This window comes from Pleurodeles waltl, chromosome 7, assembly GCF_031143425.1.
Source record: "Pleurodeles waltl isolate 20211129_DDA chromosome 7, aPleWal1.hap1.20221129, whole genome shotgun sequence".
NCBI lineage: Eukaryota > Metazoa > Chordata > Amphibia > Caudata > Salamandridae > Pleurodeles > Pleurodeles waltl.
In genome coordinates this window covers 714,591,387-714,616,803 of record NC_090446.1, presented here as the reverse complement: position 1 = coordinate 714,616,803, position 25,417 = coordinate 714,591,387, and the positions used below count along the sequence as shown (strand labels likewise).

The following is a 25,417-nucleotide window of genomic DNA, read 5'->3' as shown; positions in this document are numbered from 1 at the left end:
AACCGGCACAGACAAGACATTGATTGGAAACAGGCTGTAAGGCACAGATGGTTTTAAGTCCAGAGAAATGCTCACTTTCTAAAAGTGGCATTTCTAAAATAGTAATATTAAATCCTACCCCACCAATAAGCACAATTTTCTTTTACTATTCTGCCCATCTTAAATATGTCCTGGTTACCCCTTTCAGATCAGAACCTACCACTCAAAAAAGTATACGAGGGCAGCCCTAATGCTAGTCTATGAAAGCAGCAGGCCTCAATCAATCATTTCTTAAGCGCGCTACTCACCCGGTAGGGTCTCAGGGCGCTGGGGGCTTTGGGGGGATGTTACTGCTCGAAGAGCCATGTTTTGAGGCACTTTCTGAAGGCTAGGAGGTCCTGGGTCTTGTGTAGGTTGGTGGGGAGGGAGTTCCAGGTTTTGGCTGCGAGGCAGGAGAAGGATCTGACACCGGAGGTGGTGCGTTGGATGCAGGGGACTGTTGCAAGGGCGAGGTCGGTGGAGCGGAGCTGGCGGTCGGGATGTGGAAGTTAAGTCATTCGTTGAGGTAGGCCGGTCAGGTGTCGTGGAGGGCTTTGTGAGTGTGGATTAGGATTCTGAAGATGATCCTTTTGTTGATGGGCAGCCAGTGTACGGATCTGAGGTGGGCGGAGATGAGCTTGTTGCAAGGAAGGTTGAGGATGAGACGTGCAGCGGCGTTCTGGATGCGCTGGAGTTTTCTTTGAAGTTTGGCTGTGGTCCCTGCGGAGAGGGCATTGGCGTTGTCCAGTCTGCTTCTGACGAGGGCGGTGGTGACTGTTTTTCTGGTTTCTATCGGAATACACTTGAAGGTCTTGCATAGCATGCCGAGGGTGTTGAAGCAAGAGGATGATATGGCGTTGACTTGCTGAGTCATGGAGAGAAACGAGTCTAGTATGAAGCCGAGATTGCATGCGTGGGTGGTGGGTGTGGTCCTAAGGTGGCAGGCCACCATGAGTCGTTCCATGCTGTCTTGTTGGGTCTGAAGATGATGATCTTGGTTTTTCCTGAGTTCAGTTTGAAGTGACTTGCTGTCATCCAATTAACGATGGCGAGGAGTCTGGCGTGGAGGTTGTTCTTGGCGGTAGATGGGTTCCTCGTGAGGGAGAGGATGAGCTGGGTGTTGTCGGCATAGGAAATGATGTTGAGGCCGTGGGGGCGGACGATGCTGGCGAGCGCAACTATGTAGATTTTGAAAAGGGTGGGGCCGAGTGAGAATCCTTGGGGGACTCCACATATGGTCTTGGTGGCTTTAGACTGGAATGGAGGGAGGCAAACTCTTTGGGTTCTTTCGGAGAGGAAGAAGGTGAGCCAGTCCAGGGCTTTGTGGCCAATTCCGGCATCGAAGAGGTGTGTGCGAAGGGTTTGGTGGCATACGGTGTTGAAGGCTGCGGAGAGGTCTAGAAGGATGAGGGCAACGGTTTCCCCCTTGTTAAGCCTGGTCCTGATGTCATCAGTGCATGCGATGAGGGCGGTCTCGGTGCTGTGGTTTTTGCGGAATCCAGACTGGGAAACGTCGAGTATGTTGTTGTCCTCCAGGAAACGGGACAGTTGTTTGTTCACTATCTTCTCTATGACCTTCGCGCGGAAGGGGAGTAGAGAGGTAGGTCGGTAGTTTGTGAGGTCTTCGGGGTCTGCTTTGGGTTTTTTGAGCAGGGCGTTGTCTTCGGCGTGTTTCCAAATATCTGGGAAGGTGGTGGTCTCAACGGAGTTGTTTATGACAGACCGGAGCTGGGGAGCGATGATTTGGCTGGCTTTGTTGAAGACGTGGTGGGGGCAGGGGTCTGTTGGGGAGCCTGAGTAGGTGAAGCTCATGGTTTTGCTGGTTTCCTCATTATTGGTGGGGGTCCAGGTGCTCAGTATGTTGGTGTGGCAGGGTGCTGTGGGGTTGGCTCCTTCGGTGGTGGTGGTGATGCTGGGTGGCGATGTTATGAAGCTTTCGTGTATGTCTGCGATCTAGCTGTGGAAGTAGCTGGAGAGGGAGTTGCAGAGGTATTGCGAGTGCGGAGGGTCGATAGCGCAGGATCTGGGTTTGGTGAGTTCTTTGATGATGGTATAAAGTTCCTTGCTGTTGTGTGCCTTGTTGTCTATGCATTCTTTGTCGAAGGATCGTTTTGTGATCCGGATGAGCTGATGGTGTTTGCGCATGGCTGATTTGAGGGCGGAGAAGTTGCTCACTGATGGTTCTTTGCGCCAGGTTCTCTCAGTTTTCCGGCATTCTCGTTTGGAGGTCTGAAGTTCTGCAGTGAATCAGGGAGCTGTCTTGTTGATGCAAGTGTTGTTGGTTTTTTTGAGTGGGGCGAGGGAGTTAGTGCACTCGTCGAGCCATCGTTTGAGGTTGAGGGCGGCGGTGTTGGGGTTGTTGGTAATGGGTGGTGTAGTTTGGGTGAGGTTGGAGATCAGTTGTTCTTTGGAGATCTTGTTCCACTTGCGGTGAGGGATAGGATGTTGTTGGTGGTGGGTGGTGGGCTTTAGGAAGGAGAAGTGGACGCAGTGGTGGTCAGTCCAATGGAGTTCGGTGGTGTGAGTGAAGGCAATGTGGCTGCTGGAGGAGAATATGGCGTCAAGCGTGTGTCCGGCTGAGTGGGTGGGTGAGGTGACCAGTTGCTTGAGTCCGAGGTTTGCGAGGTTGTCCAGCAGGGCAATGGAGTTGCAATCGCTGGCGCTCTTCAGGTGGAAGTTTAGGTTGCCGAGGAGCAGAAAGTCCATGGAGGCGAGGGCGTGGGAGCTGATAGTGTCGGCGATGGTGTCACAGAATAGGGGACGGGGGCCTGGTGGTCTGTAGACAAAGGTTCCTCTCAAGGTGGTGTTGGCGTTGATGTGTATCTGAAAGTGTAGGTGCTCTACGGCGTCTAAGGTGTCGTTGTTGTTGATGGAAATCCTGATGGAATTTCTGTGTATTAACGCGATTCCCCCTCATGGTTTGTTGATACAGTGTCTTCGGGTGATTTTGTATCCCTACGAGATGGCTATGGCAATGTTGGGTTACGATGAGGTGTTCATCCATGTTTCAGTGAGGAAGGTGATGTCAGGAGAGGCTGTCGTGAGTAGGTCCCAAAGCTCGATGACGTGCTTGTGGACGGAGCTGGTGTTGAGGAGGCTGCAGCTGAGGTGATTGGGGTGTTTGGTGTTGTTGTTGTGTTTGTTGGCGTGAGTGCAGGAGAAGTGGCATGAGTGACATGCGAAAGGTCTGTGGGTGTGTCTGGGGTTGACCTGGGCGCAGGCGGTGTGCCGGCCGGGGTTGACACCGTGGAGCTCTATGGTGGAGCAGAGGCGCATGGGGATGCCGGAGGAGCGTGGACCAGGGGGACGGGCGCTGGGGCACGGTCCTGGCGCGGACGGGCTTGCATCTGGCGCGCCCGCTGCGCGCAGTCACACAGCGGCCGCCATTAAGAAGGGGAGGTGGGAGGGAGGAGCAGCTGAGAGGCGGGAGGGAGTGGCAAATGGGGGTGCAAGTGGGGTGGGGCCACAGGGGACGCAGCGGCAGGGACGGGGAAACCGCCAGGAGGCGGAAAAAGCGAAAACCAGCAAAAAAGGCAAAACGGGCAGAGAAGCGGAGCAGCCACAGCAAATGGGCACAAAAAATCAGCACAACAGTACAGGGAAAAAAAGAATGCAGAACAGAATACAAAATACAATAAACTTAAGATACGCCTACCACTAGACACCAGGGATGAGGCGCAGGCAGGTCCCTGCGGGCAGAGGAGGGCCTCGAACTTTCATCAGCAGCAAGGGCGGGGTCTGGGGCACGGAGGCAGGCTGGTGGAGCTGTCTGCCGTGCCGAGTGAACTCCTGGCCTTAAGGCAGGTCAGGGGGTCACACTCGGCACCGCGCAGTGGCTGCCATTAAGAAGGGTTGGTGGGAGGGAGGGGCAGCTAGGAGGCGGGAGTGAGTAGCAAATGGGGGCACGAGGGGGGTGGGGCCGCACGGGATGCAGCAGCAGGGACAGTGAAACTGGCAAGAGCCAGAAAAAGTGAAAACAGGCAAAAAAGGCAAAACGGGCAGAGAAGTGGAGCAGACACAGCAAAGGGGCGCAAAAAATCAGCACTAAGGTACAGGAAAAAACAGAATGCAGAACAGAATACAAAATACAATAAACGGAAGATACGCCTACCACTAGACACCTCGGATTAGGCGCAGGTGGGTGCCTGTGGGTGGTGGAGGGCCTCAAACTTTCTTCAGCAGCTAGGGCGCGGGCTGGGGCACGGAGGCAGGCTGGTGGAGCTGTTTGCCATGTAGAGTGAACTCCTGGCCTTAAGTAGTGGAAAACGAGTTTAGATGTTTTCCACTACAAGGACAAATAAAACACATATGTACATGTCCTGCCTTTTACCTACACAGCACCCTGCCCTATGGGTTACCTAGGGCCTACCATAGGGGTAACATATATGTAGAAAAAGAGGAGTTTGAGGTTTGGCAAGTACTTTTAAATGCTAAGTCGAAGTGGCAGTGAAACTGCACGCTCATGCCTTGTGTAAGGAAATGCCTCCTTGGCATGGTTACCCCCTGACTTTTTGCCTTTGCTGATGCCAAGTTATGATTTGAAAGTGTGCTGAGGCCTGCTAACCAGGCCCCAGCACCAGTGTTCTTTCCCTAACCTGTACCTTTGTCTCCACAATTGGCACACCCTGGCATCGAGCTAAGTCCCTTGTAACTGGTACCCCTGGTACCAAGGGCCCTGATGCCAGGGAAGGTCTCTAAGGGCTGCAGCATATCTTATGCCACCCTGGGGACACCTCACTCAGCACATGCACACTGTTTGCCAGCTTGTGTGTGCTGGTGGGGAGAAAATGACTAAGTCGACATGGCCCTCCCCTCAGGGTGCCATGCCAACCTCACACTGCCTATGGCATAGATAAGTCACCCCTCTAGCAGGCCTTACAGCCCTAAGGCAGGGAGCACTATACCACAGGTGAGGGCATGGGTGCATGAGCACTATGTCCCTACAGTGTCTAAGCAAAACACTAGACATTGTAAGTGCAGGGTAGCCATAAGAGTATATGGTCTGGGAGTCTGTCAAACACGAACTCCACAGCACCATAATGGCTACACTGAAAACTGGGAAGTTTGGTATCAAACTTCTCAGCACAATAAATGCACACTGATGCCAGTGTACATTTTATTGTGAAATACACCCAGAGGGCATCTTAGAGATGCCCCCTGAAAACATACCCAACTTCCAGTGTGGGCTGACTAGTTTTACCAGCCTGCCACACACCAGACATGTTGCTGGCCACATGGGGAGAGTGCCTTTGTCACTCTGTGGCTAGTAACAAAGCCTGTACTGGGTGGAGGTGCTTCTCACCTCCCCCTGCAGGAACTGTAACACCTGCGGTGAGCCTCAAAGGCTCACCCCCTTTGTTACAGCGCCACAGGGCATCCCAGCTAGTGGAGATGCCCGCCCCCTCCGGCCACGGCCACACTTTTGGCGGGAAGGCCGGAGGAGATAATGAGAAAACAAGGAGGAGTCACTGGCCAGTCAGGACAACCCCTAAGGTGTCCTGAGCTGAGGTGACTCTGACTTTTAGAAATCCTCCATCTTGCAGATGGAGGATTCCCCCAATAGGATTAGGGATGTGCCCCCCTCCCCTCAGGGGAGTAGCCATTGGCTACTAACCCCCAAGACCTAAACACACCCCTAAATTGAGTATTTAGGGGCTCCCAGAACCAAGGAAGAGAGATTCCTGCACCCTGAAGACGAAGAAGGACTGCTGACCTGAAGCCCTGCAGAGAAGACGGAGACACCAACTGCTTTGGCCCCAGCCCTACCGGCCTGTCTCCCCACTTCGAGAAAAACTGCAACATCAACGCGTCCCCCAGGGTCCAGCGACCTCTGAAGCCTCAGAGGACTACCCTGCATCTAAAAGGACCAAGAACTCCAGAGGACAGCGGCCCTGTTCCACAAAGACTGAAACTTGCAACAAAGAAACAACTTTTAAAAGACTCCACGTTTCCCGCCGGAAGCGTGAGACTTTCCACTCAGCACCCGACGCCCCTGGCTCGACCTGCGGAGAAACAACACTACAGGGAGGACTCCCCGGCGACTGTGAGCCCGTGAGTAGCAAGAGTTGACCCCCCCCCCCCCCCTGAGCCCCCACAGTGACACCTGCAGAGGGAATCCAGATGCTCCCCCTGACCGCGACTGCCTGCTTCCAAGAACCCGACGCCTGGTAAAGACACTGCACCCGCAGCCCGCAGGACCTGAAGGATCCGGCCTCCAGTGCAGAAGCGACCCCCAGGTGGCCCTCTCCCTCGCCCAGGTGGTGGCTACCCCGAGGAGCCCCCCCTGTCTGCCTCGCTGAAGAGACCCCTGGGTCTCCCATTGAAACCAATTGCAAACCCGGTGCCTGTTTGCACTCTGCAACCGGCCGCCCCTGCGCTGCTGAGGCTGTACTTTTTGTGCTGACTTAGGTCCCCCCCGATGCCCTACAAAACTGCCCTGGTCTGCCCTCCGAAGTCGCGGGTACTTTCCTGCTGGCAGACTGGAACCGGGGAACCCCCTTCTCCACTGAAGCCTATGCGTTTTGGGCACCACTTTGACCTCTGCACCTGACCGGCCCTGAGCTGCTGGTGTGGTAACTTTGGGGTTGCCCTGAACCCCCAACGGTGGGCTACCTTGGACCCAACTTTGAACCCTGTAGGTGTTTTACTTACCTGCAAAACTAACCAATACTTACTTCCCCCAGGATCTGTTGAAAATTGTGCTGTCTAGATTTAAATAGCTTATTGCCATTTTTGCCAAAACTGTACATCATATTGTGTTGATTCAAAGTTCCTAAGATACCTGAGTGAAATACCTTTCATTTGAAGTATTACATGTAAATCTTGAACCTGTGGTTCTTAAAATAAACTAAGAAAATATATTTTTCTATATAAAAACCTATTGGCCTGGAATTGTCTTTGAGTGTGTGTTCCTCATTTATTGCTTGTGTGTGTACAACAAATGCTTAACACTACCCTCTGATAAGCCTACTGCTCGACCACACTACCACAAAATAGAGCATTAGAATTATCTCTTTTTGCCATTATCTTACCTCTAAGGGGAACCCCTGTGCATGCTATTTCTTACTTTGAAATAGTACATACAGAGACAACTTCCTACACCTTGCAATAGAGAGCATATGCACTTTAGCACTGGTTAGCAGTGGTAAAGTATGCAGAGTCCTAAAGCCAGAAAAAACAGTGTCAGAAAAGTGGAGGGAGGCAGGCAAAAAGTTGGGGGATGATCACCCTAAGGCTGTCAGGTCTAACAGGCGCTTTCAGCTTGCCCCTGGTCAAAATATTATTTCAGGCGTACGTAGTGAACTAAAGTGCTGGTGGAGGCTCAAATTCATCCAAGACAGTGCAAGCCAAGCTTACTCAGCGTCACATATTGACGATACTTACTACCACTGCATCACATTTGCTAAGTACAGGGAATTTACAACAATTTGTTATCATATTTTGTATGAAACATAGATTTTGGACAGGGTCGGACAAGGATAAATGTTCAATGTTGTAGAAATTAGGGAAGTGGTGGCAATCTTTTGGAGCAAGGCATGCTACAGTAACGTCTGAGTCATAGGGGTGTGTAGAGCGCAGCATAAATTGGGTACTACAGTTTAATCTTCTCATACAGATAGCAGGAGATTTACCACAGAAGGTAACCAGTAAACCAATCACAGAGTGTGTGTTCTAGATTGAGGTGGTGTTTTCTTTATACTCGGTTGGGCACAGTAACCAGTATCAGAGGGATGAATTAATTGTTTTATTCAACTTGACAATTCAAAACTAGGCTAAGAATCATTTTCCCTAAGGTCTGAAAGAAGTGGGAGTATTTCTTGAAAACTTGTAGTTCATAATTTAAGTTTTCACCACATTGTCAATATGATTCTAGTGGTGTGATAATGGACGATGAAGCTTCACTAGAAAATAGATCTGTATGGTGGTTTTAGTGAAGACTTAAGAGTGGCTGTGTAGTTACAGTTCATTTTGAACATAGCAGCTTTTATTAGTTTTATATCTATCTATCTATCTATCTATCTATCTATCTATCTATCTATCTATCTATCTATCTATCTATCTATCTACCAGTTATGGTATGTTCTTTGCTAGCAAACCATTTGTGACGTTTTGTGATTGTACCAAAGGACCTGTGGCCTTTTGTTACATAAAAAAAGTTGTAACAAATGACCTGTGGCGTTTTGTTACATAAGAAGATGTATTTATCATCCATGTTCAAATGCGGGCTAAACCCCAGATGGTGGATTAGTTGTGGAAGGGTTGGTGTATATTTTAAGAGGGACAGGGAACATGATGAGCTATGTGAAATGCTGAAGCAGCATTGGCCAAACCAGAGAAACGTTTGCTGAGCTTTACTAATTGTTCTAAATGTTAAGAAATGATATGAATTGGTTTTTGGAAGACTTTTAAATGTTGACAACTGAGCACAGCTGGTGGATTGAAACTGAGTAGTCCACAGTATTAAACCTTGCAGATAGGTTAGAAAGCATGAAAATTGGCAAATGACCCTGGTATTGACCCTTGATGGTGAATTGTACCAGACAAATAGAAAGCTGTATCCTGTAAAACGTTAGATCAGAATTTTAGTTTTGCCTTTTATTATTTTCTCCAAAATAAATTGTTACTGATACATTATTTTGAAAAAAGCATATAATGGTATATTATTCTTATCTTATAATATAATATGTATTGTTATAATTAAGTATACAAATTCGGTTGGAAGAGATAGACCTTACCTGTAAGCTGTCTCCATGGACATATATCTGTGCCACGGGTTCACTTCGTATATAGATATTTTCAATTTTTTCCGGGGCAATATATTCACCCTGAGCAAGTTTAAAGATATGCTTCTTTCGGTCTATAATTTTAAGTGTCCCATTCTGTTGGTAGAAAAAACAATGGTTGATACAAAATTGATGACAATGAACATAAACATAATAACAATACATATTTTTGATGCTTAAGTGGTCAATTTTGGGTATTATAAAATTTGGAAGAATTGATGCATGCAGTGTTCAGTGCTTAACCATTACTGGGTCAACGGCAAATACCTTATTGCATTGGCTCCTGAATCTTTGTATTTGATGAACAGCTTTACTTGTGATAGGCCTTGAGTAGTTGCAGCGTGAATGCCTGACCACACTTAAAACTTTAGGAGAGTTCTGTGTCATATCTTGAAGATTCTGAGCAGATTTTTAAAAGGCTTACAGCGACACCAGTCTGTCCATCAATTTTAGGACTGTTTTTCTTTAACTGAGAGGGTATGGTATTTGTGTTACACATTTATGCAAGATATAAACTATGTTCACCTTAGTGCTCGGTGATCTACAACTTACCAAGTTGATTTTGAGAAATGACACAGTCATGGATAATTCTAATTTCATCACCTGGACATACTAAGGTAAAAGGCCAGAGGTGAAGATCCTGTCCTAGTTAGATTTCTGAAAGGCATGAATGAGTCATTAAATATTTACTGCCCAGGATGAGTGGTAACTATTCTCAAAGAGGACTGGGGCAGAGGTGGGGATGTTGCAAGGGGGATGTTGCAAGGCATCCACTGATCTGACCAGCTATACATCCTACCCTTCTCATCCAAACCGGCAACCCATTTACAAACCAAGGCCTACAAGGGTGGGCTCTGTTAAGAGATTGTGAAAGCTCCTCCATATAGAAGAATATATGTGTAGAAGCACCTCCAAGCACTGTGGTTTAGTGGCCTATAGCTTCCACGTGACTATTATGTTGGTGGGCCGACTGTGCATGTAGTTTAATTCAGCCAATGTGCCTCTAGATACAGACATTTAGTCATTCATTCAGTCTTTCGCTTTCCTACCCTTTCTATCATCTGATCTTCTTTTCTGGTGTAAGTGAAAGAGTGAAGAAAAATGCAGTGGGACTACGTTTCTCAAACAGTGTTTTTTTAGTTCAATGGTAAACCAGGTGTAGACATCTTCCTAGATGCTCTGCCTTGTAAGTGAGGGCGATCTCAAAGTGGCACATTCCATTGTTATAGATACAGCCTACTTAAAACAAGAGTGCTCATCTGTGATGCTGTACGTACAGGTAACCATTTCCCCACGTCTCCTGTGTAAAGCCAGCCATCTTTGTCAAGAGCTTCCGCTGTCTTTTCTGCATCTTTTAGGTATCCTTTGAAGACATTTGGTCCTTTCACACAGATCTGAAAGAGACACAGGGATTTTACCAAATTGCATTGACACAGCATCAGCAGGCATGCTCCTTTTTAAAAATCTGAACCATTCCTCCCAAAAAAAGATATTTACTATAGTGCTCCTTGCGCTGGATTTGTTGTAACTCACTAGAATAGTGTTTCAATCCTCCATTTTTCCATGACTGACTGCTGAACGCTATCCCATTTATGCAGCAAACATGCTCAATTTATATTTAATTTTCAGTTCATTCATTCATTTTCAATTCATTAAATATATATATATATGTCTTACAAGCAAAAGATTATGGCTTATGTCTCCAAAATTCACATCAATCAATTTGGTACATCGTATCTTAAGATCCAGTACCACAAAGCAGTTTCATAAAGCACAACCCTGCCCATGGAAGCATATCACAATGCAGTAATTAAAGCAGGGCGTAATGGTTCAGATTTTTTTATGGAAGAAGAAACTGAATCTGTATTCTATCCCTGTGACTAATTGTATCAAATGTGTTTATTTTACCTCCCCCTCTCCTTTGGCAGCAAAATAATTCATTTCTTTCACATCAGTCAGTTTGATTAAATTACACGGCAAGGGCGCTCCAACATGACCTGTAAAGAAATGCAATTTGTCATTGCTCAGCACACCGCCAGATGTATGGATTTTATACAGTATACGTACAGCAAAGGATGTATTTATTTATTTTATATATTTACAGATTTTAATGCACATATGACAACCTGAATCATCTCTTAGCACTAAACAATCAACAAGCCACATCCAAAGACAATCAACCAATAACGTACTAGGAGGGACAGTCAAGGCAAATAGAAAGATTTCCAGGGGTCTGCATCAGCGCTGGAACAGGTCTCAAACCTTGTGGCGGTCTTCCGCAGCTGGAGTGCCCGAGCACAGCTTTGAACGCTGACTTTGGAACTACCAGCAGATACTCTAGGGCTGATCAAAGTATATTTGCTAAATAGGATTACCATATAGTTTCATGCCACTGGGGCACAAAGTATGCACTGCACAGTTTGGGGGCCTCTCTAGACATATGTCTGCAAGACAAGTTCCTATAAATTATTTTAAATATACATAAAGTAGACTTTGGCTGACCCAGTTGGTGTTTTTTTCGTTTATCATTCCACACCGTTAGAGTGTTAACTTTGCAATGCACAAGGGCCTCTTTTACATCTGAAAATTACACCCAGTCTTTACACACTTGATTCCTTATCTCTCACATGCATTTTATACAGAAATCAATATATTTTGTATTTTTACTGAAATATTTTTTTTTATTTGTTTTTGTGAGGATTCCAGGGCAAGTCATTACCAGCACCACCTCTTCTACCACCATCAGTACCATTACCACCACAGTAAAGCACAGCCACCGTTAGCAACAGCATTACTACCTCTACCATTATCACCTCTAACACCACACCAGTGTTTGTGCATGCTAGTGTTTGCATGCTTTATTATATGAAAGCCACTCCTACTGGCTTTGCAATATTTGAATCAGAAACTGGACTTCAGAGACTAACACACAACTCTGCACTGATTTGTAAATGACCAGCCCTGGGCTGGAAGCAAGGTGTCCGTGATGGCATGGAGTGAGATGACCACTGTAACCAAGCAACAATATTGGTTAAGCCCTTGCATGCCGAACAAAAGATCTTAAACGCCACAAGCTCACATGCTAGAAGCCAGTGAAACAGTCCCAACAAAGGCATCGCTGAGTTCCTTTTCCTTCCCCTAAAAATAAGTTCTGCTGCATTTTTAAGTGTCTGCGGCTCTCACAGCTAATAAGTAGGAAGAACCAGAGAAACTGCATTTGCATAGATTGTGGCTGATTATGAGGTCAGCAAGCAATGGCTCTCCTCAATTAGAAAGGAATCATATTCTTGCACCCAGATTATCTGGGTGAGGGAACAATGACTCCAATTGTACTCGGTAGAAAGTTTGGCAGATAAAATTGCTTAAGATTTTGGATGCAAGAGGAGCCCAGCCTCGGCTCCCAGCCATTCCTCTGTTATGGTAACGGGGGGGGGGATGCAATGCTCCCCCATGTGAGCCTTAATCCCCTCCCCAGTCCGCTGCCATGCCCCATAGCTACCTCCCACTCCCACCACCACCTTCACTTACTACTCTACCATGGCTGGTGGCAAGTGCCAGCATTAATCTTTACAGAAATTGGAATTCAGTGGGCAGAGCTGACTGAAAAAATGGATTCGTAGTTATCCCCATTCTTTGGAGATTAACTTGTAATTGTACCTTACTAGCAAGATGTTACTGCATAGCACCTGTGTTTACGGGTGCAGTTTCTACCTCACCGGTACCTTGCACCTTGTAATCAAGTCCTTAGAAATTATTAAATTTCCTACAGAGCTTTGTGATTTCTGGATGAACAAGAAATGGGAGGAATGCTTCTGTAATTCCTGAAGAGTGAAAAATGTTCCTTGGGTCTGTTCCTATACCTGAGTTGGCATTCACACACATCAATACAAACACACACACACAAAACTGACTTAAAGTAAAGATTAAAAGAAAGCTCTATGATGCGACCTGCATTGACTGCATCATAGCGCTGCTGGGAAACATATCTTAAAAAGCACGGGGGCAAGAAACATGGAGGAGGAGGGACAGAGCAACAACAACAATGGACAGCAGGAGGAGGGGTGGATACAGAAAAAATGAAGCAGCACTTGTGGAGTGCATGGCAAAAAGTTTTTTTTTTAAAGTACCTGCTGGAGCGCACGGCCAGTGAAAGGACACTGGCCACAAACAGAAAGCTTACTAGGTCCATGCTCCACTGAAAAGGCAAGCTCCCACTAGGAAGCAGGTGGCTCTGACCAATTAGAGGGAAGAAAACAAGAGTGACGTTGAAGCTAACCAATGGTAAGAAAAGGTCTGGCTCTAAGGCTGTTTTAAGATCTTTTTTGTTCACAAAAGTGTGCGCTGCCTCAGACACAATCTAAAAAGGAGTGGGGGTAAAAAGCCGATCCCCTTTTTGAAAAAAAAAAAGTAGTTGGGGAAAACCAACCTAGAAGACAACATTTTTCCCAGGAAGGGCATTTATCAGGTTGGTTTGTCAGCTTAGACCAGTGAATGAAAGGGGCAGAAGCAGCAAGATCCTGGATTGGCAGACATATGGCTGTACATTCAAAGGCCACATTGAGCTCGGATTTGTAAAAGGTCTACCTACTGCTGTTACTGAATGTTTGACTGTACTTTATAAAGTCAACTTGTATGTATCTGTTAACACAGATGCTCACCTGACGTCCAGTCTCCAGGGGTGGTGAAGGTGCATCCGGCAGTACACTCTGTCTGGCCATAACCTTCATAAACCTAGTAAGGAAACATATTTATTGGAAACAAATTAATACATGAATCTAAGCATGTTGTAAGTGCACCACAAACAAAGCTGTTGTTCCCTTCCTATGGCATTTGTTGATACACATACATAGCGTTTGTTCATTGGAAATCTTCCTACAGGCAGAATGTGATTTAATGTCCAGTAGGTTATTCATTGTGAAAACACCAGTGTATGTGTTTCTTTCTGATCAGGTTTTTGATCAGGTTTTTGCTGTCTGCACTGGACAAATTTGAGATAAATGTTTGGTGTAGTATCACTTGTAATGTTTGCCCAGTGTTTGTATAGGTGTCACTGAAGGGTGTGAAGAGATAACACCAGTAGCTTCTAATGTAGCCTTCTTTCTGATACATGCCACCTGCATCGCCCAGAGGCATACGAAACCATGACCCATGTAGTGGTAATATGAATATGGTGGAAGAGGGTAAAGCATGAGAGGAGTTGTGCTAGATCCATGTCCATGCTCTATGCCACAATATTAAATGCCTAACTTCACATAACTGAAAATCAGCATGGTTTGACCATCTTGTGCTGTATGTCCCTGAGGAAATCCGCGAGAGACTGAATATCTTGAATAGCTTTGAATGCCAGATGTTTGAAAGCTCATCATCACATCACATGACGGATATACCTGCTGCCTGATTAAGGTGCTCCATGGAGAAATACAGGAATTAAGAGGAGGTAGTATGGGTCAAACACTGTTCCACTGTGTAGTAAATGTTGGAATGAATGTTAGTGAGTGGCAATACCTTTTCTATAAAATTATCAAAACTCAAAAAGCACTGGAAGCCTTACACTGTAGCAAATCCAGTACCACTAGAAATGTAATTTATGCATCCTGGATTATGTGAGGCTATTGTGCTCTTGTAGTAGCATATCTTCAGCACTGCTTTCACAGTGTGTGTGAATCTAAGAGAAGCTTGGTGGATGGCGAGATGGGCAACTCATTACCCCATGTGGTTGCACATTTCATGCATGGTTGGGCTGACCCTTTCTAAGGAGTATCCAGCTATGATAAAGCAGACTGGCATTTATTTTTTTTGTTTGCTGTTTGAATTGACGTGAGGGTTGATACAACCAGGTGATCATTTGTGCCATATTGCAGGAACTAGTGTGGACTATGTAGGGGTTCCAAGCTACAGATACGTGCAGGGATTGTTGCATTGCCACAATGTAAAGTAGTAAATGGCTTGCCTGAATTCAAATGCAATAAGTCAAGAGTGAAGAACTGATCACTATTGGTATGGTAGGTGGTTCGAGCCTAACGTTGTGACACATAACATTGCAATTCCTAATGTAAATGTGAGCTGATTTGCACTGTAACTGAGCCAGCAGCATGCCAAAGGTGTACCAAAGGCAACCCTGACTGAACCTTCCAGGACAGGTTCTCGGAGGTCACCTTGCCATCCTACTCCAAGACCTTCCCAAAAGGTCAATTATTGTGCTCATTTGGATGGAGGCTATGACTGAGATGTCATGTTTGATGTCATAAATGATGTCATTTAGCATGCCATGAGTAATATATGTGAGCCATAGCAGTGCATGGTAGGAGTGCAAGTAATAGTTCACTAAGTGATAACTGGTGTATTTTAGTGCTTTTTTAATGTTAGCTTGTGTCTCATTCCAACACCTAACTATAACATCACTTTAACTGTTGCTTTTTTTAGTGAAAAAAAACATATATATATATATTTAAAACACAGTGGCAGTCACCACTGTGTAGGTATAGTAGTTGGAGTTAGGTCACAGTTTCCATAGGTAGAGCATTTTTGTTTTGTTTTCTGGGAACTGACGTACGCCGACTCTGGATGTCAAATGTTGGTGAGGCAGGAGAGAGGAGTCAGGAACAGTGCTGCTGCCGGGCACATGAGAACCGCAGCAGGAGAGTTGCGGCTGCAGCAACAGGAGCGGCAAGGGCGCCGACAAGTTGAAAGGCCACAGCTCCTTGTAAGGCAGTGCAGTAATTCAGGGCAAGAGGAGAGGAGAGTGAAAGTGAGGGACAAGCGACGGAGGTGAGCCTGCAGAGTGCAACAGGCACAGGTGGCTGCGACTCCAGCGCACGGAAGAGGCCAGCCTAGCAGCTGGTTCAGCCAACACCTATGTCCTGTGCCGGCCGGGGCTAACACTCACATCATTAGCTGAATTTTATAGGCAGCTCAAAAGCGCAAGCTAGTGCAATACCAAAACTGTCTCTGGATTCTGCACCCCCTGACAATTCTGTGTTCGTGGCGCTCCCCCACCCAACCCCAGTGAATAGAGACTTTACACATTGTCACCCTGAAAGCCACTTGGGAGACAGGACCTCAGGTTTGGGGGGGAAGTGGCAGAAAAATCGTTGACTGTGGTGGGCTAATCAACTCTTTTCTCCAGCCACAGTACCCTACTACTACATAGCTGCATAGTGGCACCTAACATGAGAACTCAACTGAGAAGTCAGAGGTTGCAGCAGCACTACAACAACTTTTCTACGCTTTCACAAGGAAAGATGCTGTCCCATAAACATTTTAATAAGAGTCGTAAGTGTGCAACGCTCATTAAAAAAGGAACATAAATAAGCACCAATAAGATGCAGAGTGTAAGAAACAAGATCTCAAGAAGTAAACAACTTAAATCACTACCACTTGGAGAGCAAGTAATGGCCAAAGAGAATCCTAATTCCATCAAGCACTATTTTCCTGAAATTAATATTTCAGTATTGGCAGATTCCACCCCTGCTGCAACATGCACCACTACACACAAGGAGCATACTTTACCCACAGCTACCCCTGACTGGTTGGGCAGTTCACAGCCCAGAAAGGAAAAGTTTAACACAGCTATCATTGAACTCTCATCAGCATCTGACCTACCAGAACCTATATCACCGGGATTTGAGGCAGGAACAGTAAAAAGTATCAACTCCATGTCAGCTGCACTAGGCTATACCATAGAGGTCGTAGCACAAGTTCATCAAGCCTCTGGGAGCGTAAAAGATGGGGCCATGTTGGCCGATGCTCCCACCCCTTAAATTTGGAATCAACAACAAACCAATGCCAAACTGATACACCAGAGGAACTTAATAAGCTTCCTGCTAAATGACGCAGATGGGAAGTACTGGAAATGATAGAACCATCACAGCAGGTAACAAACTCTACAGCAAGGGATCATAGGTCAAATGGAAATACACCCATTGAAGTTACATTACTGTCAATTAACTAAACTTTCCTTGCTGTTACAAATGCCTTAACTTGGCAATCACACAAACTAAAACTTCAGGTCAACTTGATGCAAACTCTTGCAAACTCAATACCCAGCATGGATTCAAAAATAAAGAAGCTGGCTGCCAAGCTAAGTGCACACCTCTAGTCCGGTAAGACAATGACCTGCACCTGTATTCCATTAGTAGATACGCTCCGTACACTCCCGGAATTCCTCTCTCCTTGTAAAACAATCTTAAGATCAATTCAACAAAACGAAAGATCAGATTCATGGCTCATGCCATAGGAATAATTTAACAAGATGGGGGCAAAACCATAGAATGCATCACATCCTGCACGGATCATTCCAACCATGAGTCAGCCTGTTCCAACAACTCAAATAATCCAACTCTCACTGCAGGGGACTCAAAGGTCTTACAACCCTCAACCATCTGCAGCTCACAAAAAGAAGTATCTCCAGCAGACACCCAGCTTGGATTATGATGACTCATGTATACCAACTAAACTTATTTTCTCTCTGGGAAATATATATCTAGAGGTCATTTTGAATGGGGCAAACATCTTCTCCCTCCTGCATCACATTCACACGATAAGGGCCTGATTATGACCTTGGCGGAGGGCATTACTCCATCCCAAATGTGACAGATATCCTGCCTGCTGTATTACAAGTTCCATTATATCCTATGGAACTTGTAACATGGCAGGCGGAAAATTCGTCACATTTGGGATGGAGTAATGCCCTCCACCAAGGTCGTAATCAGGCACTAAGTCACTATCAGAGCAAAGACATTCCAAGAATTCAATTTGATAAGTTCACCTTCAAATACAGAATCCACAATTGTTATCTGGAGCTCTCCGCCATAGTAATCCAAGTAATCAGCAAAAAAGCCACCTACACACAGTGGGGTACTGAAATAAGAATCGTAAAGCTAAACAATACTCTTACATTTTGAACAGCAGCAGACCCCGGCTTAAACTAAATGAAACCCACCACAAGTATTTTAAAAGGAATAAATGGTGCAGCAGACCTATATCGGAGCAAAAAACTCCAGAATCAAGTGAGTCTAAATAAAAGTCAACAAGTCAATCTTATAGTACATGCTCATCTGACCACAAACTCAGATCTGGATTCTGGCTGGATTGCCACATCGTTATCATCTAAGATCAACATCTGCTCCTTGTGTTGTCAATAAAATAATGGTTCGAATATAGAGGCCACATCACAAACCCAGGTTTACTATAATTTCTTGGAATGTAGCGGGTTTAAGGCAGACACTAAGCCAACAAGGGACTTTACATTCTTAAAGAAGCCAACATTCCCTGCCTGTGAAACTTGGGTGATGTTTCCAATACCGAGTGCAGACATTCACGGATTACATGACTGGCCACTAAATCTACTTTGGACACTGATCGGGTGGCCATTCAATTTACACTGCTACAAGCATAAATTCTGAGGCAACGACGGTCGACGTTGAGAGTCCATCGCTTCAAGTGGTCAAAATCAAAAGGAGTCACCTCCGTAGGAGGGTAAAATCAATGCTGCTAATCAGTCAAGGTATAAACACTCACACTAGTGGCAGAAGCCCTAAATGCTGCAGCCAGAAGAACAGAAAAAATAAAATGCAACAGGCCGCACCTCAGCAGCTGAACACATTTTTTAAAAAGCTTATTGAATCCTTCTGTGGAATACAAAAGCAAAATATGTGGAATCAGAATTGACACATGTACATTCCCTTTTAGCCCGTAACAATGAGGACAAAGTTTGGTTATACATCAACACATTAAACAATAAATCTACCATCAAAGGGATGGCCTACCAATGGAGAGTTAGATCGAACACGTCCAGCTGATCTGCGCGGATGCAGACTCGGAGGACAGTTACAAAGCTGATTACACGTGGCAGAACTAAGCGACTGAACACGAGCAACACGGTTCCGAGGTTTTCAACAGAGTGGCTCTCTACAAGGAAATTAAATTCATGACACCCATAGGGGCACTCGGCCCTAATGGCTTACTGGGCTCATTGTTTTAAGCAGACACAGATTTTTGGCTGACCTGCTTACCCCCCTTGAATAAGGACTGCTTTCAATCTGTTGCGGTCTCAATCCTTCATCCAATCTACAAAAAAGGGACTAATACCATCCCAGGCAATTATGGTCTGTTCACATTATTAGATATTGTGGCAAAAGCTTGTGCAAACATTTTACTACAAGAACTTGAGGCATGGGTGTCTGAAGCAAACACAGTACAGTTTTACCAAACAGGATTTAGACAACACTCTTCCACTATTGATAACTCTGTTGCTTCGTCATAGCTGGTTTATTGTACCTTCTCGACCATTCCCCTTCACATGTTTCATGGATCACTCTACAACCTTCAATGCAGCTGATTGAAACACACCTGGGGCTAAACTGGCAGAGTGGCGAATCCCACTGCAGTAGTCTCTATTAGGATACTTGGGGTTGTGTTAAGACAGTTAAAGTAACTCTGGCACTAACCAAATTCCGACTAAATTAGAATTAACTAAAGGTGCATTTTAGCTCCTGTGCTATTCAACCATAACACTTTCGACATAAGTTGCACACTTGCTAAGGCACTTTGCTTATTCTTGATCACACAAAAATGGGCTTGCAGTGTGCCCTTATCAAGCTAGACAGCTATAAAATACAGAACAGGCTGGTGGCTAATGCAGAAAAAAATCAAAAGTGTTGACTTTTGGAAGATACAAGAACAAGTCAAAACTAAGCTGGAGGCTGGGGCATTAACTGTCTCCCAAACATGTAAATACAACTATCTAGGTTTATCCTAAACCGAAACAGGCAATTCCAGGTTACACTTAATACATATCACCTGGAAGGCCTTGGCATTCACATTTGCTGTATGTAAAATAAATTCTCAGCTATACTCGCCATTGGCGCAGGGTTCAGTTGAGTCATGCATGCCACGCTACTTCCAAATCTTTCGTATGGTTAAAACGCCTGCCCAGGGAAATCCATCCCTCTCCAAACTGGATAAACAACTGTGTAACACCTACAGAAGACTGTTCCATCTACTAAAATACACCAGTCGCTCACTGTTACGCTTAGAGTTTGGTTTGTTTGGGCAGGAATTTGAATGGAAGGCCTCCTTCCTCAAATGTTATCACTCACTTCAGCAAACCGAATCAGACACTCTAAAGAGGCCCTTCGGGACATTTTTAACAACTCAGTCAATCCATGGATCGATTACCTATGAAAGGCAGCCGAAGACTTAAACATCACCATGAACATTTTTGGCTACAGTCCTGCAATCAGGCATAAAAACCATCTTGAAGAAACAGTCTGTATTCCTTTCAATGAAGGATGACCTTGAAACAGGTAACGCAATTACTTATGCTGTCCCAATTCTACAATCATACAGACAAACGAAAATACAACCCTATCTAAAGGCAGCATTAAGTAAGGAGACAAGACAGCATTCTTTGAGAGAGACGCATGGTAATTCCCATTAATGGGTTCCGGTCTGACTGGGCAACAACAACCGGCATTGACCTTTGCAGATTTTGTGATTACAGGAAACAGTCCGTGCTCCACTTGCTGTGCTGCTGTCCAGAGTTTTAACCACACAGCACACTTTATCAAAACCAATGGTTTTAAAGAACTGGACGTTTTATTGCAAAGACACATTGGAGTTCTGCATAACAACCACTGTCCCCATGAACTCGGTACGCTCTGGGAAGGTTTTTAATATAATACACACTGCCATTAAGCTGTGAAGGCTCTGAACAGTGTAACTACAGATATTGCTGCTCACCTCTTATTGTGTTTTGAAGACATAAACAGACACTTATTAGTTCTTTGTGGTGTGTGTTTTTTTTCACAAAATGGAATCCTCTGGCTAACTATACAGTACCCTCTACTGCCCTTTACTTACTTCTACTTAAGGTTCCATTGAACTGACTTTATATTGATTTTCACAACTGCTTGGTGTTTTATATACATATATATGTATTTAGTTGGAATATAACATCCTCACTTTCATCTTATATGTAATTGTACCAATTTTAAAATAATTGACACAAAGAAATTGAATGATTGCTTGATTGTTTTGCTTTGTTTGGCACCGTTTGATGAATCTGCACAAAACGTTCCAAAAAAAACCCCTAAAGATTCATCCACCTCTGCTCCTTCCTGGCGGTTTTGTGTCAATCTGTCAAACTGTGGCCAAGGAAAAAAGAGATGGTCCAAAATCTTTGATTTTGGCTCTCCCTCCTTGTCCCATATGAAACTTTGGCCCTGATACAGATAAAATAGCTGAAGAGAATTACACCAGATTTGGCAAAAAGTTAGAACTTTATTTGCAAAGCTTTTGTACCTTTTGTGCTTTTTTTTGTATATCTGTTCAGCCATTTTTGAGAAATGTATGTTTAAAGAAGTGGTTGGAGGGATTAAAGAGTTAAGTCTATCTGGACAGGTAGACCAGCAAGAGCCCAGAAGTACTGAAAATGTAAAAAAATAGGATCCTCTGTTTGGCTGAGGAAACATTACCTCCTGTCAACCATTTCTGTACCTCAGTAATCAGAGATCTGATTAGCTAGCTTTAACTCAATTGAAAATGTGCAGCCTGGGGAGAGGCCAGCAGCGAGGGTTGTGTGTGAGGTGGTGTTGGCCATGGCCAGGCCCTGCTGCCAACCCCCTGCTATGCACAGCTGACTGCCATGTGGGGCGGGCAGTTGGAGATCCGCCACAGGGGTTGCCTCCCACAAACGGTTGGGCACATGACCTGGCTAAAGGCCTTGCCCCTTTAAGTTGGAAACATCTACATTATTCTCCAATCTGCAATGCCTTCAGCGAAGTTCTGGAACTGAACATCCATACCTTACAAAAGTCACTGCTACATAGAATTTATCTATACCTCTTTATTACAATTATTTAACATGAGCACATGCCCAGGTGTCTACTGGTGGATAATCTATTTTCAAGAGATAGATGCCTCTCTCATAGATTTCTGGCTATAAGCCACAACCTACTTTCAAACATATCTCTACAACCAGGTGTGCTCAGCCTTTACCTAGTTTAACGTGGAGTGATACTTGCACCCCAAACTTTAGTGATTCATAAAGGGGTGCATCATATAACTTTGAACACGCACAGTCACACTTTACTTCATGGCTTACATGAATTCCATGCTATGGATCTACATGGGTCAAGTGACTAATGCTATATATTGTATATGCCTATGGTGTCATTGTTGATGCCATCAATGATGCTATTTGATATGTGATCAGTGATGTCATTTTACATGTAAGTGATGTAATATGTGAGGTCAAAAGCAGTGCCATGCCGGGAAGTGAGTTATAGATATCCCAGTAAATTATATCTGGTGAATTTCGGTGTTTTGTGTTTTTAAAACTTCAGAGTTTATCTTATTTCAAAAACTAGCTATAAAATCAAGATAACCTTTGTTTTTTCAGCGATCTTCTAGATTTTTTTAAGGTTAACTAAGCTCTTACTACGATACATATCTTTGGCCTAATGTGTGCCACCCATGAAATCCACTTCCAGAGGAGTCAATGTCACTCTGACCGATCTGCATTAGCACTACTCCATGCCCTGGATCTCAGAGACCCTTCGAGTCTCCCTCAGCCTCCAGCAAGCCTTAAAATGATGAGATGGACTTCGTGGTCAGCCCTTGCTTTCACCTACTTGGATGTTACAGAAGGCTCTGCTTTTCCGTCCTAAATCCGTCAGTGCTCCCTCGTGGCTATTTGAACAGCCTGTATTTAGGCCTCCTGTGCTATTTGCTTTTGATTTTTCAGTGAGTTCAGAATTCTGGTTACACTGGTCAGCAATCTGCTTAAGTTTAATCCTGTCACTCACTGGCTGAGCATAGCATGTAGAGTTCAATTCAAATGCCAGTCTTTGTATCTATATATTTACAATGGTCAAGAAATATCTGTCAAAGTCCCTGCAGCCCTAAAGACCCAATCGTCTTCTGTGCTCCTCATCTTCCTACTTGTTATTTCGTCAATGGGTTGTGGCTGGCAGGGACCGTGCTCACAGGGCAGGGTTGCTGAGCACTGTCCGGGGTCAGGATGATGTCTTGATAATGACACCATCTCATTAGTATGTGAGACCAGGTCACTGACACTTTCCGAGTGCCCCCTCCCCCCGATGTACATCCAGTGAGGTTTGAGAGTCCCGCCTGCTTTTGGCTGTCTCTTGCTTGCAGTGCAGCGCCTGTTCTGCAGCCCAGCCTCAGGCAGACGCGTGGCTCTGACTTGCTGTTACTTGTGACTTTCAAGTCTGGACCCTGGCTTCTAATGTGCACTGCTCTGGGTAATGTTTGCAGTCTGATAAGTCTGGCCGTCCATTTGCCGGAGGTGGTGGCTCAGGGACTTGCTAAAAGTGCTATGTAACTTACCACGAATTACAATGAAGTGTTCCTTACCTGCTCCTGAGATACAGGTACAACAGGAAGAGAGGGTGCTGCAGGTGGGGTCTGAAGGGGTAAAGGCAATAGGGCGGATGGGGTTCCAGGCGGGTGAGGCTTGTGTAAGGAGAGGGGAGGTGGAATGAGATGGAAGCGGGAGGATGGAGGCAGCAGGCCAGATGCTACATTACTGAACGAGAAGCTGTAGAAAGAAGAGGGATGCTGGAAAAGAAGACGCAGATTGGATAGTGGAAGGGTGCTGCATGAGGATAATACTAAAAAGAATAGGGCTGCGGTAAATTACAGTGTGCTTCCACACTATGCTTTAGTTAGGATAAAAAAACTCCCACCTATGTCCATTAAAGCTAGGTGGGTAGCCAACATTTGGCATGCTAAAAAAGTTAGGGCATCACTGGTATTAGACACCGCTGAACATAAACAGGCCCTGGTTTAAAGAAGGCTCAGTGACGCCAACAAAAAACCCAGATAGGTAGGAAGAACTAAACAGAGTGCGTTTCAGAAATGCGGGACATAATGACATATTGTACTAAGGTTTTTCTGCAGCTCAACAGGAGCAGCAGAAGTAATCTTGCGTGGAGTACGTAAATAGTAAAAATATACAGAAGACAGGTGATTACTGTTCAGAGAATGACAGTGTGCCCACAAATTACACTCACGTTTATCGCAGAAGAGCTCTGAGGTAGGAGGATTACCAACCCTTGCGGCCACCTTAATCAAGACCAGACTAGGAGGGCAGGGGGGAATACGGCACAAATAAATAATAACTCATTTTTACCGCTGTTTCAATTTTAACACGTGTGTATGCGTTCAAGCTACCATGCAAGAATGGAATCTGGATTGGGCATCGTCTGTAATAGGGAGAATTAAGTAGGACTCTCTGCGGGAAAGTATGTGAACTACTGTCTCTGCAGAGATAGCAACCAGCTCTTCCAGGAATCTTGCAGGATAGGACTGCCTGGTTCTTGCAAGGGTTATGCAAGCAAGTACGTTGACATTAATCAATCAATTATTTGTTAAGCGCGGAACTCACCTGATAGGGTCTCAAGGCGCTGGGGGGGGCGGGTGCTATTCCTCGAACAGCCAGGTCTTGAGGCGCTTCCTGAAGGTCAGGAGGTCCTGGGTCCGACGGAGGTTGACGGGGAGGGAGTTCCAGGTTTAGACGGTGAGGTGGGAGAAGGATCTGCCGCCGGTAGTGGTACAGTGGATGCGGGGGACGGTGGTGAGGGCGAGGTTGGCGGAGCGGAGCTGGCAGGAGGGAACGTGGAAGTTGAGATGCTCTTTGAGGTAGGCAAGGCCGGTGTCATGGAGAGCCTTGTGAGAGTGGATCAGGAGTTTGAAGATGATCCTTTTGTTGACGGGGAGCCAGTGAAGGTCTCTGAGGTAGGCTGAGATGTGTTTGTGGCAAGGGAGTTTAAGGATGAGTCGTGCTGAGGCATTCTGAATGTGCTGAAGTTTCCTCTGGAGCTTGGCCGTTGTTCCCGCGTAGAGTGCGTTGCCGTAGTCCAGTCTACTGCTAACGAGGGCGTGGGTGACTGTTCTTCTGGTTTCAATGGGGATGTATCTGAAGGTCTTGCGAAGCATGCGGAGGGTGTTGAAACATGAGGATGAGATGCGTTGACTTGCTGGGTCATAGTGAGCGATGAGTCCAGTATGAAGCCGAGGTTGCATGTGTAGTTGGTGGGAGTTGGAGCGGTTCCTAGGGTGGCGGGCCACCAGGAGTCATCCCATGCTGATTTGTTGGAGCCAAGGATGATGATCTCGGTCTTATCCGAATTCAGTTTGAGGCAGCTTGCCCCCATCCAGTTGGCGATGGAGTGAAGTCTGTTGTGGAGGTTGGTCTTGGCGGCGGCGGGGGTCCTTTGTGAGTGAGAGGATCAGCTGTGTGTTGTCCGCTTAGGAGGCAATGTTAAGGCAGTGGGATCGGACGATGTTGTGTAGCGGTGTCATGTAGACGTTGAAAAGGGTGGGGCTGAGAGAGGAACCTTGGGGCTCTCCGCAGATGGTCTTGGTGGCTCTCTACAGGAACCGAGGAAGGCGGACTCTATGAGTTCTGCCGGAGAGGAAGGATGTGATCCAGCCCAGGGCCTTGTGGCGGATTCCAGTGTCGTGGAGACGTGTGCGAAGTGTGTGGTGACAGACGGTGTAGAAGGCTGCCGAGAGGTCAAGGAGGATGAGGGCCACGGTTTCACCTTTGTCGAGAATGATCCTGATGTCGTCGGTAGCGGCGATGAGAG

General features: G+C 45.7%; 1 protein-coding gene across 4 annotated transcripts in view; it reads right to left on the bottom strand.

Moving 5' to 3' along the window:
- The window catches only part of ACSL6 (acyl-CoA synthetase long chain family member 6), a 389,555-nt gene that overhangs the window by 63,341 nt on the left and 300,797 nt on the right, over window positions 1-25,417 (bottom strand). For all 4 annotated transcript variants that reach the window (XM_069199190.1, XM_069199189.1, XM_069199191.1 and 1 more), the window contains exons 15-18: window positions 13,460-13,532; window positions 10,710-10,798; window positions 10,079-10,195; window positions 8,754-8,897 (exon numbers count right to left, since the gene is read on the bottom strand). In XM_069199190.1, coding sequence (XP_069055291.1) covers window positions 8,754-8,897; window positions 10,079-10,195; window positions 10,710-10,798; window positions 13,460-13,532 — 423 coding nt within the window. The remainder of the gene's footprint in view (window positions 1-8,753; window positions 8,898-10,078; window positions 10,196-10,709; window positions 10,799-13,459; window positions 13,533-25,417) is intronic.